At 44.6% G+C, this 18,718-nt stretch overlaps 2 protein-coding genes across 5 annotated transcripts; both read right to left on the reverse strand.

The window, feature by feature from the left end:
* Nucleotides 1-9,471: 9,471 nt before the first annotated feature.
* LOC100272346 (uncharacterized) lies at nucleotides 9,472-13,378 on the reverse strand. 3 transcript variants are annotated; one of them, XM_008669192.3, is made up of 9 exons: nucleotides 13,265-13,378; nucleotides 12,188-12,236; nucleotides 11,443-11,680; nucleotides 10,973-11,042; nucleotides 10,719-10,880; nucleotides 10,520-10,561; nucleotides 10,360-10,404; nucleotides 9,986-10,248; nucleotides 9,472-9,864 (listed from the first exon to the last, which is right to left on the reverse strand). In XM_008669192.3, coding segments are annotated over exons 3-9 (771 nt in total). In that variant the 5' UTR covers nucleotides 11,631-11,680; nucleotides 12,188-12,236; nucleotides 13,265-13,378; the 3' UTR covers nucleotides 9,472-9,863.
* On the reverse strand, nucleotides 13,074-16,794 carry LOC100194355 (uncharacterized). Of its 2 annotated transcripts, NM_001139390.1 has the most exon segments (6): nucleotides 13,074-13,431; nucleotides 13,902-14,014; nucleotides 14,790-15,012; nucleotides 15,084-15,253; nucleotides 15,413-15,572; nucleotides 16,150-16,779. In NM_001139390.1, coding segments are annotated over 6 exon segments (858 nt in total). In that variant the 5' UTR covers nucleotides 16,336-16,779; the 3' UTR covers nucleotides 13,074-13,425.
* Nucleotides 16,795-18,718: the final 1,924 nt, after the last annotated feature.

Here is an 18,718-nt window from a genome sequence, read left to right on the forward strand (position 1 = left end):
TTGTGTTTGATGAAACTAACGGCTCTCAAGTAGAGCAAATTGATCTTGATGAGATAGGTAATGAAGAGGCTCCATGCATAGCGCTAAGGAACATGTCCATTTGGGATGTGTGTCCTAAGGAATCCGAAGAGCCTCCAAGTGCACAAGATCAACCATCCTCCACCACACAAGCATCTCCACCAACTCAAAATGAGGATGAGGCTCAAATTGATGAAGGGCAAAATCAAGAAGATGAGCCACCTCAAGATGATGGCAATGATCAAGGGGGAGAAACAAATGATCAAGAAAAGGAGGATGAGGAAGAACCAAGACCGCCACACCCAAGAGTCCACCAAGCAATCCAACGAGATCACCCCGTCGACACCATCCTCGGCGACATTCACAAGGGGGTAACTACTCGATCTCGGGTTGCACATTTTTGTGAACATTACTCCTTTGTTTCCTCTATTGAGCCACACAGGGTAGAGAAAGCACTTCAAGATGCGGATTGGGTGATGGCGATGCAAGAGGAGCTCAACAATTTCACAAGGAATGAGGTATGGCATTTAGTTCCACGTCCTAATCAAAATGTTGTAGGAACCAAGTGGGTCTTCCGCAACAAGCAAGACGAGCATGGTGTGGTGACAAGGAACAAAGCTCGACTCGTGGCCAAGGGGTACTCACAAGTCGAAGGTTTGGATTTCGGTGAAACCTATGCACCCGTAGCTAGGCTTGAGTCAATTCGCATATTATTGGCCTATGCTACTTACCATGGCTTTAAGCTTTATCAAATGGACGTGAAAAGTGCCTTCCTCAACGGACCAATCAAGGAAGAGGTCTATGTTGAGCAACCTCCCGGCTTTGAAGACAGTGAGTATCCTAACCATGTTTATAGGCTCTCTAAGGCGCTTTATGGGCTCAAGCAAGCCCCAAGAGCATGGTATGAATGCCTAAGAGATTTCCTTATTGCTAATGGTTTCAAAGTCGGCAAGGCCGATCCAACACTCTTTACTAAAACTCTTGAAAATGACTTGTTTGTATGCCAAATTTATGTTGATGATATTATATTTGGGTCTACTAACGAATCTACATGTGAAGAGTTTAGTAGGATCATGACACAGAAATTCGAGATGTCGATGATGGGGGAGTTGAAGTATTTTCTAGGATTCCAAGTCAAGCAACTCCAAGAGGGCACCTTCATTTGTCAAACCAAATACACTCAAGACATTCTAACCAAGTTTGGAATGAAGGAAGCCAAGCCCATCAAGACTCCCATGGGAACAAATGGGCATCTCGATCTCGACACGGGAGGTAAGTCTGTGGATCAAAAGGTATATCGGTCGATGATTGGTTCATTGCTTTATTTATGTGCATCTCGACCGGACATTATGCTTTCCGTTTGCATGTGTGCAAGATTCCAATCCGACCCTAAGGAATCCCACCTTACGGCCGTAAAACGAATCTTGAGATATTTGGCTTATACTCCTAAGTTTGGGCTTTGGTACCCTCGGGGATCCACTTTTGATTTGATTGGTTATTCGGATGCCGATTGGGCGGGGTGTAAGATTAATAGGAAGAGCACATCGGGGACTTGCCAGTTCTTGGGAAGATCCTTGGTGTCTTGGGCTTCAAAGAAGCAAAATTCAGTCGCTCTTTCCACCACCGAAGCCGAGTACATTGCCGCAGGACATTGTTGCGCGCAATTGCTTTGGATGAGGCAAACCCTGCGGGACTACGGTTACAAATTAACCAAAGTCCCTTTGCTATGTGATAATGAGAGTGCAATCAAAATGGCCGACAATCCCGTCGAGCATAGCCGCACTAAGCACATAGCCATTCGGTATCATTTTCTTAGGGATCACCAACAAAAGGGAGATATCGAGATTTCTTACATTAACACTAAAGATCAATTAGCCGATATCTTTACCAAGCCTCTTGATGAACAATCTTTTACCAAACTTAGGCATGAGCTCAATATTCTTGATTCTAGAAATTTCTTTTGCTAGCTTGCACACATAGCTCATTTGAATACCTTTGATCATATCTCTTTTATATGCTATGACTAATGTGTTTTCAAGTCTATTTCAAACCAAGTCATAGGTATATTGAAAGGGAATTGGAGTCTTCGGCGAAGACAAATGCTTCCACTCCGTAACTCATCCTTCGCCATCGCTCCAAGAAAAGGACCTTGTCTTTGGGGGAGAGAGTAAAAGCCCAAAGCAAAAGGACCGGACTTCGTCTTTGGTATGACCAAAGGGGAAGATAGTACTTCAGGGGCTCTAATGATTCCGTTTTTGGCGATTCATGCCAAAGGGGGAGAAAGTATGAGCCCAAAGCAAAAGGACCGCACCACCACCAATTTCAAAAACTTAGTGCTTTCTAAGAATATTTATCAATTGATTTTCCTATTGTGTTCAAAAAGGGGGAGAAAGTAGTATTTCAAAATGATATATCAAAACCCTCTTGAACACTAAGAGGTGGATCTATTCTAGGGGGAGTTTTGTTTAGTCAAAGGAAAAGCATTTGAAACAAGGGGAGAAGAATTTTAAATCTTGAAAATGCTTTGCATAATCTTATTCATTTACCTGTGACTATTTGCAAAAGAACTTTGAAAAGGATTTCCAAAAGAGTTTGCAAAAACAAAACATGTGGTGCAAGCGTGGTCCAAAATGTTATCTAAGAAAGAAACAATCCATGCATATCTTGTAAGTATCAATAATTGGCTCAAATTCCAAGCAACTTTACACTTACATTATGCAAACTAGTTCAATTATGCACTTCTATATTTGCTTTGGTTTGTGTTGGCATCAATCACCAAAAAGGGGGAGATTGAAAGGGAATTAGGCTTACACCTAGTTCCTAAATAATTTTGGTGGTTGAATTGCCCAACACAAATAATCGGACTAACTAGTTTGCCCAAGTGTATAGATTATACAGGTGTAAAAGGTTCACACTCAGCCAATAAAAAGACCAAGTTTTGGATTCAACAAAGGAGCATAGGGGCAACCGAAGGCACCCCTGGTCTGGCGCACCGGACTGTCCGGTGCGCCACCGGACATGTCCGGTGCACCAGGGGAACTCAGACTCAAACTCTCCACCTTCGGGAATTCCCAGAGGCGACTCGGCTATAATTCACCGGACCGTCCGGTGTACACCGGACAGTGTCCGGTGCGCCAAGGGAGGTCGGCCTCAGGAACTCGCCAGCTTCGGGAAACTCCAACGGCTAGTCCACTATAATTCACCGGACTGTCCGGTGCGACTCCGGAGCAACGGCTATCTCCGCGCCAACGGCTCTCTGCGGAGCAATAAATGCGCGCACAGGAGTCAGAATCGCCCATGCTGGCACACCGGACAGCAAACAGTACATGTCCGGTGTGCACCGGACACCCAGGCGGGCCCACAAGTCAGAAGCTCCAACGGTCAGAATCCAACGGCAGTGATGACGTGGCAGGGGGCACCGGACTGTCCGGTGTGCACCGGACTGTCCGGTGCGCCATCGAGCAGACAGCCTTCCAACGGCCACTTTTGGTGGTTGGGGCTATAAATACCCCAACCACCCCACCATTCATTGCATCCAAGTTTTCCACTTCCCAACTACTACAAGAGCTCTAGCATTCAATTCAAGACACACCAAAGAGATCAAATCCTCTCCAAACTCCACACAACGCCATAGTGATTAGAGAGAGTGATTTGCTTGTGTTCTTTCGAGCTCTTGCGCTTGGATTGCTTTCCTCTTTCTTGATTCTTTCTTGTGATCAAACACTCACATTGTAATTGAGGCAAGAGGCACCAATTGTGTGGTGGCCCTTGCGGGAAGTTTGATTCCCAAGTGATTTGAGAAGAGAAGCTCACTCGGTCCGAGGGACCGTTTGAGAGAGGGAAGGGTTGAAAGAGACCCGGCCTTTGTGGCCTCCTCAACGGGGAGTAGGTTTGCAAGAACCGAACCTCGGTAAAACAAATCCGTGTGTCTCACTTCATTATTTGCTTGCGATTTGTTTTGCGCCCTCTCTCGCGGACTCGTTTATATTTCTAACGCTAACCCGGCTTGTAGTTGTGTTTATATTTGTAAATTTCAGTTTCGCCCTATCCACCCCCCCTCTAGGCGACTATCACTTTGCAATTGAGACCTTAAATTATCATTCATTTATGCAATATCGCATTATATTGCATATTTTTCATCTCAATTGGATTTTTCTCTTAAATCCAATACGGGCAAGAATACATGTATGTTGTGTACAACACACATATTACAACACACCCATGATGATTTCTTAACGAAATTCTCTGGTTGCTTGTGTAGGATCATGGCCCGCGAGTTCGAAGAACTTGCTCTTGATGGTCACAACTATCCTACCTGGGCGTTGGATATCAAGATCAGCTTAGCCTCAAAGAATATTCTGAGTGCACTACTCCCTCCCAACGAGAGGGTTGACCCACTGCATGATGCTTATAAGTACAACGCTTTGTACATTATAAGACATCACCTCCATCCTGATCTGAAAGCAGAATATGTGATGGAAGAAGAGCCAAATGTATTATGGTTATCTCTTAAAAACAGATATGAGCAGCAAAAGGCTGTAATCTTACCAGAGGCGAATCATGAATGGACCCATATTCGTCTACAAGACTACAAGTCTATTGGTGATTACAACCATGCTGTTCATAAGATCTGTGCTCGCTTGCGTTTCTGCGGCAAGGAACCATCAGATGCGGATAAGATTGAAAAAACACTTCAGACTATGATCCCATCTGATAGGGTCCTGCAGCATCAGTACCGTGCTCGCAATTATCAGACTTACTCTGAACTCATACATGATCTACTTCAGGCAGAAAAGCATGATGAGCTTACGATGAAAAATCATAAGCAACGTCGTGTTGGAGCTGCTCCTATGCCTGAAATACATCATACTGTGAAGAATGAGAAGAAAGGGGATGGCCCCAAAAGCCATCCCAAGAAGTCTGATAATTCAAAGAAGCGCAAACGCAACAAGCGTCCGGATAAGCAAAATACAAAGGCTCCGAGGAAAGACACCCCCACTTCCAAGCAAGAGAAGTGTAAGAAGTGTGGATGCTACAACCATCCTACTAAGAAGTGTCGCATTCCTCGCCATTTAGTGGAACTGTACCAGCAATCTCTTAAGGGCAAAAATGCTGAAGGACAGGGATATGAAGCTCACTTCACTACCCCACCTAACTTGAAGGATGGAGCTGGTTGCTCAAGCATGGCTACAATGGAACCAAGCACGACCAATCCTCCGCTTCTGACCGACACCGATCACATGGACTTGGACAACGCCATCATCGAATATGCTTCGAGTGATGTGTTTGGAGACCTCAACTAGGATCCTTATGCTCCACCAGATATCATCTATCTGTAGTCTATGAGTGTGTGCAACATGTGTGCTGTAATAAGTACCTAGACATTGGTATTTGTGTGTATACTCCATACTCTACTGTATAACTATGTATGTACTTATATGTATAATTAATTGAGTTCTTGCAATTCTTGATTATATAGATTATGCGGAAGTCAATCCAATGGAGGAAGAATTATGCCTTGTAGACAGTGGTACCACCAACTCTATTCTTCGGGAAACAAAATATTTCCAAACTCTCACAAAGAGGTCAGGAAATATCTTGACAATCGCTGGGCGCGATGCAAAAATAGTTGGCTCTGGACGAGCGACTATTACGCTCCCTATGGGTACACAAGTCACTATCGAGGATGCTTTATTGTATCCCGATTCAACTCGTACCCTTCTGAGTTTTCGAGATATTCGGAAAAGTGGTTTACATATTTCTACTCATACAGAAAGCAATGAGGAATTTCTCCTCATTTCCAAACCTTCTGAATATGGCACTAACATTCTGGAAAGAATACCTTCACTTCCATCCGGATTGTACTACACATACATAAAACCAGTACCTCATGTTACGTACAAAGTGATTTTTCAGAATGTAGATTCATTCAAGACCTGGCATGCACGCCTTGGTCACCCTGGAATAGGGATGATGCGGAAAATCACAGGTAATTGCATCGGTCATGATTTAAAGTCTGCCAAATTTCCTAAACCATCTGATTTTATATGTACATCATGTGCAACGGGAAAGCTAATCTTAAGACCATCTCCTCTTAAGATTCACGCTGAACCACTCAAGTTCCTTGAACGAATTCAAGGTGACATTTGTGGACCCATACAACCATTATCTGGACCGTTCAGATATTTCATGGTATTAATTGACGCATCTACACGATGGTCACACGTGTGCCTTCTGTCTACACGTAACCATGCTTTTGCTAAAATCATGACGCAAGTCATTCGATTGAAAGCACATTATCCTGAACATAAAATCCAGAAAATCCGCCTAGATAATGCGGCTGAATTCTCTTCTAGAGCATTCAATGATTATTGTATGGCCCAAGGAATACACATTGAACATTCTGTGCCTTATGTACATACTCAAAATGGTTTAGCTGAATCTCTTATTAAGAGGATCAAACTTATCGCAAGACCTTTACTTCATGAATGCAATTTACCTACATCCTGTTGGGGTCATGCAGTTTTACACGCTGCTGATCTTATTCAACTTCGCCCAACTGCATATCATACAACATCTCCGTTGCATCTGGTTCGAGGAAACCCTCCAAATATATCCCATCTGCGGAAATTTGGATGTGCGGTCTACACCCCTGTATCACCGCCTCAACGAACAGCTATGGGACCTCATAGGAAATTGGGCATCTATGTGGGATATCAATCCCCATCGATCATCAAATACCTAGAGCCCCTTACAGGGGATTTGTACACAGCTCGTTTCGCTGATTGCATCTTTAACGAGGACCATTTCCCGGCATTAGGGGGAGAATTTAAGTATCCTAATGAATGCCAGGAAATCAATTGGGATGACAAATCCATCCTGTCCTCAGATCCTCGAACCCGGGAATCTGAGCTTCAAGTTCAGAAAATTATAGAATTGCAACACTTTGCTAACAATCTGCCTGATGCGTTTACTGACTATAATGGTGTCACAAAATCCTTGAATCCTGCTGTTAATGCGCCCAGTCGAGTGGAGGTACCACGAAAAACCATTCAACCATCTTCTCAACCGAAGAGGGTGAGGGCTGCTAAGCAGGATAATGCTTCTACTAAGCGTCAAAGGAAAGAGAGGAACATTCGATCCTCCAAATCAGTAAACGAAAGTCAACCACCAGTTGATGGACACCAAGTGGATACTGTACATCCACAAACCAGCACTCATGTGCACAATTCAGATGTTGCTGGTACATCGGAACACCCCATATCTACTCTTCCTGTAAATCAAGAAGACTTTCATGGGGTACAAGAGATTTCCATTAATTATACTAGTTCTGGAGAATTGTATGATCGTAAAACTACGGTCATAAATTCATGTTTCTCATCAATCATAGCTGGTAACCTTCTATCTGACCCAGATCCTAAATCCATGGCAGAGTGTCAACAACGCTCGGACTGGATCAAATGGAAGGAAGCAATCAACTCTGAATTATCCTCACTAGCAAAAAGAAAGGTATTCACCTCTGTGATACCTACACCTCCTAGAATCCATCCTGTTGGATTCAAATGGGTTTTCACCCGGAAACGGAATGAGAACAATGAGGTTGTGAGATATAAAGCGAGATTAGTTGCTCAAGGGTTTACCCAGAGACCAGGAATTGATTACAATGAGACATATTCTCCTGTTATGAATGGAATAACCTTCCGATATTTAATTTCATTGGCAGTACAAAAACGTCTACTTCTGCAGTTGATGGACGTCGTGACCGCATATCTTTATGGGTCACTAGATTCGGACATATACATGAAGGTTCCTGATGGAATACCTGTACCGAATAATGGCAAAAATCGTAACATGTTTTGTGTCAAACTCACCAAATCTCTATATGGCTTAAAACAGTCAGGGAGAATGTGGTACAATCGACTGAAGGAATTCCTTATGAATAAGGGTTATTCTAACAGTGATGATTGCCCATGTGTCTTTATAAAGAAATCTTCTACAGGTTTCTGCATCATATCAGTATATGTGGATGACTTGAACATCATCGGCCATAAACGTGATATTGATGAGGCACGCAATCTTTTAAAGACGGAATTTGAGATAAAGGATTTGGGTAAAACCAAATTTTGCTTGGGTTTGCAACTTGAGCACCTTCCCACGGGCATTCTCATTCATCAGTCTGCTTATGCACAGAAAGTATTGAGTAAATTCAATATGGATAAAGCATATCCGTCTAAGACTCCTATGATCATCCGTACCCTAGAAAGGGACAAGGATCCTTTTCGACCACGAGACGAAGGAGAAGAAATTTTGGGTCCTGAGTACCCATATCTTAGTGCAATTGGAGCACTTATGTATCTAGCAAACAATACAAGGCCCGATATTGCCTTTGCGGTAAATTTACTTGCTAGATTTAGTGCATCCCCTACCAAACGCCATTGGACTGGAATCAAAAATATTCTTCGATACCTCCATGGCACGGCAGATCTCGGTCTATTCTACGGAAGAAATCAAGATCCTAGCCTTGTAGGGTACACAGATGCTGGTTATCTTTCAGACCCCCACAATGGAAGGTCTCAAACTGGGTTTGTATTTCTGAATGGTGGAACTGCTATTTCTTGGAAGTCATCCAAGCAAACTCTAGTAACAACATCCACTAATCATTCAGAGATTATTGCCTTGTATGAAGCCTCACGTGAATGTGTCTGGCTTCGAAGGGTGATTAATCACATTCAATCATCATGTGGGATCCATCCCATTGAATCACCCACCATTATCTATGAAGATAATGCTGCTTGTGTTGCTCAGATGCAACAAGGTTATATCAAGAGCAATGTCACCAAACATATCTCCCCTAAGTTATTCTACCCTCATCAACTTCAACAGAGTGGTGAGATTAAGGTCATGCAAACTAAGTCTTGTGACAACCTCGCAGACTTATTCACTAAGTCGCTACCTTATTCCACATTTCGGATATGTGTTAAGGGTATTGGTATGCGTCGACTTAGAGATTTGCTTGCATCAGGGGGAGTATCTCTTGACTAATCTAATACTGACATCACATTGTACTCTTTTCCTATATGAGTTTTACTACCATGTTTTCTCATGTTAGGTTTTTAATGAGGCAATGTCAACACAAGCATATGTCAGTCTCTTGATTTTTCCTATCAGGGTTTTTCGATAGAGACACCAAAGACATACCATATACTGTTGATTTTCTCCAAATTTTTCCCACTGGGTTTTTCTGAAGTATTACACAGTATATTATTGCAAACCACCTTTTGCTTACAGGTTTCAAGGGAGGATATACATAATGGACAACTGCTTAAGGGGGAGTGTTATAAAATATAATCAGTTGCTCTCTGGTGGCAACCGACGTCTTCCAAAGGGACGTGCCCCTGCACATCCCCCACGTACGGACGTGGCTTTTGACCCCTCCTTTTGTGTCTCCTCCTCTTGTATAAATACATTGCTTTATTCAATAAAGAAACAGAGGTTCTCATTTCATTCTCGCACAGTTTCTACTTTACAACCTCAACACAAACGACGCGCAACGCGATGACAACCCAGCTCCCAGCACTAACAAGCCAGCTCCAGTAAAGTTTATTTTCAGCAGGGCACGTTGGCTGAGGCGACGGATAGACTCTATTATATGGATTTGCGACCACATTATGTCCCTCTTAGGTCCAATCTTAGGTTAGAGAAGGAGATATTGACGACTACTGGCGGTTTCATTACGGGGGCAGGTCATGATCAAAGACTCTAGAATGAACAGGTCGCAAGCAGAGGAGCTGCACGTTCAGCGTCGTCTCGTCTCGTTGAGGACGCACACCCACGACCAAAGCAAATCTGCAGGCATCAACACCATCCCCGTCATCCGTCAGAGTTGAGATTTGAGAATGAGAACGCACTCCTCTGCCACAACAGTCAACAGCAAATGAGTGTCCAGGCACAGGCGGCAGCAGCTTACCACAGCCAGCCATGGATGTCGGCGTCCTGCTGCAGGTTGGGCTGCCGCGGCTGGAGCCTGTACCCATGCAGCTGCGGCGACAGCCCGAGCGCCGTCATCGACGACTCCGCGGCGTCCCGGCCGTGCAGCAGCTGCTGCTGGCTCTGGCTGCCACTGCCACTGCCACTGGCTCCCACGTCCCACCACGGGAACGGCCTCGGGTTAATTCCCACCATCTCGCCAGCCTGCTGGTGCTGCCCGCTAGCAATAGCCGCAGCCGGGTTCTGTGTTTTTTCAAAGGCCACAGCCGTGGTTCAGTCAAAGAAAAGTTTTGGAACAAACAGACATGAGATCACTTGAGGTTAAGGGCTCGGGAAACGGACCAAGCACCTTACCATGAGGCACAGGTAGCCGCCCTGCTCTGCTGGCATATGCATCTCCTGCGGAAGTTCAGAAAGAAACAGAACTCTTGTGTGTCACAACAACTCGGACCTTTTGAAAGAGAGATGTGTATAGGCTACCAAGCGACGGATAGGAGGTTGGAATGCTGCGTACCCTTTGGTGGATCTCGAGCAGCTGCTGGTCGAGTAGCTCTTGCTGCCAGAAACAAAACAAGTGTGTGCTCAGCGTTAGCAGTTAGCACTGAGGGCGAGGGATCTCCAAGACTGTTTTTTTTCGTCTTCTTTTTAGATAAAGAACTACAAGAACCTACAAGAGGCTACTCCAATCAATATTATAGTTAGTGCTTAGTTACCTTCCTGAGGCGAACTTTGTACAGCGAGAACTCGATTTGCTGCTCAAGGTTGCTCAGATCCTGCGCGGAGAACGATGCCAGGTCCTCCGCCATGTACTGCGCCATGATCATCCTCAGTCTGTTCCTCTCATCCTTCATCCTAGTCATCTCCTGGACGATTTTCTTTATGGGAAAGGAGGGGGCGAACATTAGGTGGTTATACATCACTGGAAAACAGAGATTGCAACATCTTGATTCAAGAGAATAAGCCGCACCTGCTGGATGTCCATCTCCTCGAAACGGGTGCTAGGGGCTTTCAGGTACCTGTCAAAGACGCTTGCTATTCTGCAACCAGAAGCAGCAGTGATATATATAGCACGGTATAAAAACGTCGTAAAACCCCTGATGGCTGCTCAGTCATAAATAATCACTATTGAAACTATTAACCGCTGGCAACATGAATATATGATACCCGTCTTATACCACACACCTAATCATCATCTCTTCTTTTTTTTACTGAAGGCTTCAAACTGTATATGGTAAGTTAAATGGTTCCATGATGCATGCCAAGCTATAAGATTGTAGTTGGCAGGAATAATTGCAAATCAGTTCTGAAGCTCTCATGAATTTTTTGAACTCGTTACTAAAGTCTAAAACCATATAGCAGAATAAAGTTGAACCTTATATGTTACTGTACTAAACAAGCTTCAGAAATAAATAAATAAAAAAAGAATGCTTCACGCACCTCCATGGAGGGCTGGAGTACTCGTACATCCTGCCACTGCCAGAGAATATGATGACTCCGATTTGCGCATCACAAAGAATGGCTAGCTCATTTGCCTTCTTGAACAACCCCATCCGCCTCTTGGAGAAGGTAACTTGGCGGTTTGTTGGATTCTCAATCTTCTTCAGCTCTACTTTTCCACGCCCCATTGGTACAGCTTGGTGCTTCCACTCTTCTATTCAACCTACAAGAACATATGCTGCGAACATTGACAGTCATGATTCAGGACACCAAAGCACAACCATGATAAGAAACAAATAAATATTTCATATGTGTGAGAGGAGGTAGAAGCAAATGACTTCAGGCTTCAAGTTCCATGAAGATCAAATGAATTTAAAAGGTTGAGAAGATGAAAATATTTCATAAGCACGAGAAGACGAAAAGATTTTATATGTATGACCAAGAGATGATAGCAAATGGCTTCAAGCCAATAAAGTCACAAGAGATGGAAACAAATAGGTACATATGCAGGATACAACAGAAAGTTATCTATACAGAAGCAAATGCTAGTAGAACTGTGCAGTTCTTATACTGTATTTCGGAAAAAATCAAACTTTTATGAAGATCAGATGTATTAAAGCATGAGCAGGTCTATAAAATCAAACAAACAACATTTGCGCAAAATGTTCTTGTGCTAAGTTGCAGAATGAGAATATGTGTGTGTGTGTGTGTGAGAGAGAGAGATTTCATGGAGGAGTGGTATCACCTGTATCTGCTTCTTCTGAGGTAGAGGGAAGCCAATGGGGTTTGCTCACCTTTATACATGGTCGACAGAGTTCCTCAGCTCAGACTCAGAGTTTATTTATTTATTTTTTATTTCAGAAAGTCATTATTCACATCATCACCTATCCTGCTGTCCCACTAGATACCACATACAAGGAAAATATCAAACTGCAAATTAAGAAATTAAGTAAATGGAGAAGTTTATAGCACTTAACTTTCTACTGTCTGTTCATTTATCGATTAGTACGTACGGAGCAGGCTCTTGGCCTAGCATGTACGCTACAGATCTCTATCAGGCAAACTATCACATCCAACAACAGTATGTGCTTGTGGCTCAACTACTTGCAAGCAACGCATGTCATGTTGCGCAGCATGTGTGTGTGTGTGTGTGTATCAGAAGATGGCACCAGCAACCGGATGACTGAAAACGGCAATGCTGGAAAGAGGCACAAAGAACCATGCTGTGGACTGGTAACTGACCTGATGAGCTTTGCATTGCATCTAGGCTCCATCTACAAGATGGCAAGTCTTGAATTGACCAAGACATGGGATAAGTAGGCCCAATAATGCTTTCCAGTTTCCATAGGTAGACAGGCTTCGGGTCCACACTACACACCTACTAGCAGCTAGATGTCAGGCATAGTCAAATGCATGACATCTCACATATCCTACTATGATTTTGTTGCTGGCTTCAAACTAAAGCTCTTGTCTTGGGTTACAGTTTTCGGTTATCATGGCAGATTTCACCCTCCTAATTCAAAGTGACACATACTAACTTACATAAATGTTTCTGAAATGGGATAGGCCACATATTACCAGTCGTTTCATAGACGCTGCATTCTAAGTTCTAACATGAAGGCAATAAAATTCATGTAACAATCATAGTTAGTCCAGAAACTATGGTTTGCTCAGCCTTACAAGACAGTTCGAATGGGAGAATTTTTTTTTTCAGAAAGAAACTTGTGAACTGGTACCGTCAGAGTTCAGATCGTCATCCACGAGTCATGATCAAAGACCAGCAGAACGAGATGGTACAAGAGCTTTTTCTTAAACTGGATACCTCCGAAAGAGTTCACGGCACCGTCATAGTGACTTATAAGGCAAAGAAATGATTCTCTCCTTCTCACGCGGCAGTTGAGACACAGGAGGAGAATCGCACAGCTTTGCTTGCCTGTCAGCGTCTTGTTTTCTTTCTCTTGAAGATCTCCATCTCCATTGTGTTCACACCTGGTATGGTATATAGTTGTTACATGTTTTGTTACATATATAAATCCTCTCGCTTTTCCTGATTGTGCAGTAGCTACAACTTTGATGAAGTGCCCCATTTGCAATGTTTTGACACATATGTTTATCCTAAACTAGACTGAAATTTATTATTCAACATAACACCTCGATGACACTATGAAGAGATGAGGGACAATTATGCTGTATTTTGTGTTCACAGCACATAACGTGAACGTTTGGCGACAAACATCTTGGCTGGCATCACATATCAATCAAAACTGTCTCAAATGGAACTTAGAAGAAAGAAATGTACTGTAAATATGCCAAGTTACTCAACTAAACAAACTCGCTAATTAGATTGCAAGAGCCACACAGACAATAAAGTTCTGTAATAACATATTGATCGATGCTACAGATCACACAAATGCAAATCACAATTTGCTAGATGTTACACCAACACCAGAGGCCCTAACCTTCTTCTCAACCACCTTCGACAGCTCCCTAACTTCCTCCTTGGGAATATGGCGAGGGTGACTTAACCAAAGACCTCCATCGACCACCAGTGTTGTCCCATTTACATATTTGCCTGCAAACATGATTATGTCAAATGTCTGTGTTTCAGCTGAATTCAAACTGTTTCACCGCTCTATGGATTCCTTTAGATTACACCTAAAACAGTGTTAGACTGTTAGGGCTTGTTTGGGATAAATGGTAATGGAGGGGATTGAGGGGGCTATAATCCCTCACTATTCAAAATTGAGTAGTGAGGGATTCTAGCCCACTTAACCCACTTCATTACCTTTGATCCCAAACAAACCCTTGGTGTCTGTCTAAGTGCTATGGGCCTAGAGCCCAGTTCATATAATCCACTACCATTGGGTATATCAGTATATGTAGTAATTTTCTCTTCCCCTCTCCTCCCTTAGCTGCCGCCGCCACCTAGGCAGCATGACCCGCACTCCTACCCCTCCTCTCCTCTCCTCTCCCCTCTCCCTCGAGGCTGGGTGTCAGTGGTCGCGGCACCTCCACCTCTCCCCGCCACCGCCCCCTCCACCCTAGCCACCGCCGCCGTTCCCCGAGCAAAAATCACAATATAGAGTCGGCTAAGGCCTTGTTCGGTAATTACTATTCCATATAGATGGAATGAAATTGGAAAACAATATGAAAGATTTTAAATTGTTTGGGATTTAAACCCACTCAATCCAATACATTGAGAGCAAAACGAACAAGCCCTTCTATTAGCTCTGTGGACAATATCTTTCGTAATGACCTTCAGGTAAGTGGTGCACATCTATTGTTGAAATTATGTGAGTATCTGACTTACGATAATCTCGTTAGGAAATATGCAGAACAGAACCAACCTGCATCAGAAGCAAGGTAGAGCGCAGCCATTGCTATGTCCCGCTTCTCCCCAAATTTGAACAATGGCATCATTTCTCGAAGCCCCTTGCTCATTTCTTCAGGTGCAAGCTTCCTCAGCCCCGGGGTGTCTTGAATTGGTCCAGGTGCAATCCCGTTGACTCTAATGTCATAATCTGTTCCCCACTCCAGAGCCAGTGATCTTGTGATGCTATCAACCCCAGCCTATACAAACGAATCTGCTTACTCCAATTATTTTCTGTTATTAAGGAGTGATTCAGAGAAGAACCAGGTACCTTAGCAGCAGAGACATGGATTTGGTACCAAGAAGCACTGTAATGCAGTGTTGCACTTATGTTAATGATTAGTCCACCAGTGGACGGGCCTTTTCCTGGCCCACCCTTTTTCAGATACTTGAGGGCTTCATAGCACATTGTGTATGTACCCAAAGTGTCGATCTCAAGAACTGCAGAGAGAAATTCAGTCATTACAAACTTGTCTGAAAAAAGCGTAATAACAAACAAAGTAAAATAAACAAGTTTTTGATCTAGCAGGCAATCACAATTGCCCAAACCAAAGACTCAGTGAATCTGAATGGAAACAAGAGCACATTTTGATGAAGTACCAGTTCTGAATCCCTTGGGCGTCAAATCCTCCGGGGAAGCAAGGAAGTTGCCAGCTGCACCGTTCACAAGAATGTCGAGCTTGCCAAAATGTGCAACTGTTGCAGCAAGCACTCTGGCCGCGTCCTCCTGGTTGCGGACATCTCCATCGAAACCAACAGCCTGCACGTCACACCGAACTTGGATGATTAAACGGGAACACTTATTTTGTGAAGGAAAAGGTATACCTTTATACTACCCCAAAGAAAAGGAAGTATGGTTCAATTTGTGCTCATTAAGATCACTGCAGGGAACTAGCATACGGGTTTTATTCCACAGGTTTGGCATAGGCACGTTCAGTTCTGAAAACATCTAAGCTGTTCGATTTGATGCACTGACTGCATTCGTCAGGAGTCTGTTTGGGTACAAGAGCTAATAGCTAGCTAAAAAACAGTGAAAATTAGCTCTAGTCCATCCAAACAGGAGAGATAATCAGCGGAGTATATTTTTAGCCAAGTCTTTAGCCAGTGGTTAGTTACAGCAATCCGACCAATATTCCTTACCACAAGATAAACAATATGCACAGCTAGCGAATGGGCAAAAATGTCGTTTTCCCCAAAACTACGAACAGAAAGCATAAACGGGCAGCAGGCAAAATCTAGCCCAAGAATCGCAGCGTTGGGACTAGGGAGTGAGTTCGATGGGGGGGGTGGGGGGGGGGGGGGGGGGGGGGGGGGGGGACGGCGTGACGCGCACGAACCCGGAGGCCCTGGGACCGGAGCGCGGCGACGGCCTTGTCGAGGACCTCCCGGCGGCGGCCCATGATGGCGACCTGCGCGCCGTGGCGCGCGAGCTGGGCGGCGATCTCAAAGCAGATGCCGGATCCCCCGCCGGTGACCAGCGCCGCCTTGTCCTTGACCACGTCGGCCCGGAACGGTGACTCCATGGCCTCAGCTCAAATCTCGCGCGCGCCGGCGACGGCCTCGCTCGCGGGTCCGGAGGGATCGGGGGGCGCAGATGGGGAAGCACCGAAGGAGTGCTTGACAGTTGGCCGGTGGCTATTGGGTGACGATGGTTTGTTTGTTTGGGTCCGGGAGGGGGACGGCGGAGCGGAAGCTGAAGTTTCGCGTTGGCTGCTAGCTGCCGGCGCAGCCGGGCTCTGCGCATCTTTGTTTAATACTCCACAGGCCGCACCGCGGCGGCGTTGATCTTCTCCCTCCTATTTTCCAATCCAAGCCGGCACGGCACAGGAACAGGATCGGCGCTACCGCTACGCTAAGATTCGAGGGAGAAGATCGCTAAGATCAGTCGGTCAGAGAAGAGAAGGAAAATTCGAGGAAGTCGCCCCCCCTCATGCTCGGTGGGCCGATTGCGATTGGGTAAAGAAATTATGCCGTCCTTCAGTTCCCACCAGACAGTTTCTTTTCTTTTCCTTTGGTTTCTCGTGGAGATTATGCCGTCCTGGCGACTGGCGAGGGCTCCAAAACGACGTTACATGACTTGATAAAAATTCCCTCTCCTGATCCTGAGCTCGGCATGCATTGAAGTGAGATATGTTCGCTTCGCTACGCAACATTCCTCAATCTCATCCACAACGACCTGAACAAGCGAGAGCAGTGGAAGCTGCAGGTTCTCCACAGACCACAGCACGTCACGCCGTGTGTTCTTGGCTGGGATTGCATATCAACCATCACAAACAAACCTATCTCAGCCGGTAATCTATGAAAATGCCTTCATGTAATGTAACCGGCTGATGAGCACTACTGTCTGTTTAGTTGAGCGAATTGTTTTCGAGGAAAACGTGGAGTGCGAGTATACGACGATGCAGGCCCAGTCAGGTAAGATTACTGTGATGACGGGATTTCTATCAGCGGGCAGAAACCGGCCCAGCCCTGTATGGTTTCGTAGATTTGGATCGGATCGGAAGGACTCCATGCATGATGAGCCACCACGTAGTACCCTGCGTCCTTGTCGTCTTACAGGAAACAGCAGCCCCGGCGTCGCGTCGTGCCATTAACCTGTCTGTCAGGGCCAACACGGCGGCCGATCGAGACCACGGATCGGGATATGCCGGAATATGCCACTCGAGGGAGCTAAGGCTATCCGCACTCGTGAAACCCTAAATTTCTACTCTAAAAGAAATATTTCATCCTAATCAGCAAGATTCTCTACTCTATTCTATAATACTTCGCGTTCATATTCACCCTAAATATCTACCCTATACCAACTATCACATATTCTATTATTTTTTCCCACACTTTTTTATTCCCACTACCCATCCAACTATCGAGGCGCCGACACGTGTGCGGTTTGTGCTGATAGCGTAGATGTCCGTACTACTCGCAGAGTACAGTTTTTTGCTGGCCTACTGCGCCGCGTGGAGTATGTTTCCAGTACGCCGCTGCATTGTTTTTTGCACTGTATATCCAACGCTATCCTTTACAACTCCGGTTCCAGTACACGACTGCGGCTAGCCTAATAGTGGCGCCAGTTTGTCTCTTATCTCGCCATCGCCCATCGCCATGCATGCTCTCCATCGCTATCCATATTCATGCTGGTTGACGCGAGAGCGAGAACGGCCACCACATACAATGGTGCTGCCTAGTGCCTACAGGCCATACTTGACATTAGCTTCTATTATTATCTGTACAATACATCTGGACTCCTGGGACTGATACATAATTGACCTTAATCCATTCATTTAAATGGGTTTTGCTTTATGCACTTTTTAAAATTTTGATCTGTAACGGCCGACCCTAACACCACATCCACTTTTAAGCCACTGGTTGGTTGTTAATCTTGTATGATCATAAACTATCCCACGGTATAGACCAACACGAGTCTACGCGCTCTGTCCTCACTCATGGCCATGTTCTACGAACATTTTGAGTATACGTCAGTTGATGTGTGTACTTGTCATGTGATTTGTTGTGCATGTGATCGTGGAGATCAAATAGGAAAGTAAGCCAAGATTTTGTTTGAGTGAAAACACGTATTCACTTCTCTCTGGTCATTTTCTTGGTTCTTCAATAGTTAAAATATAGCAAAAACCGGTGTCTATAGGAAAACAATGGAAAACACACACTGATGCATTGGTGGAAGAACTTAGCTATGTTATCGGGTTGTAGTAGGAAGGGACTCAGAACATTATTGATCCTTGTTAATTGGATAATATGGCGGGAAAGGAATGTAAGGACTTTTGATCGCAGGTTTTCGACCTGTCAGCAGATCATAGCACTGATTAAGTGTGAGACGACAGCCTGAATTGCAGCCGGGGCTAGATAATTAGCTACTCTCTTATCCTCATCAACTTAGGTAGGTTGCTAGTT

Source organism: Zea mays, chromosome 2 (assembly GCF_902167145.1).
Source record: "Zea mays cultivar B73 chromosome 2, Zm-B73-REFERENCE-NAM-5.0, whole genome shotgun sequence".
NCBI classification, from domain to species: domain Eukaryota; kingdom Viridiplantae; phylum Streptophyta; class Magnoliopsida; order Poales; family Poaceae; genus Zea; species Zea mays.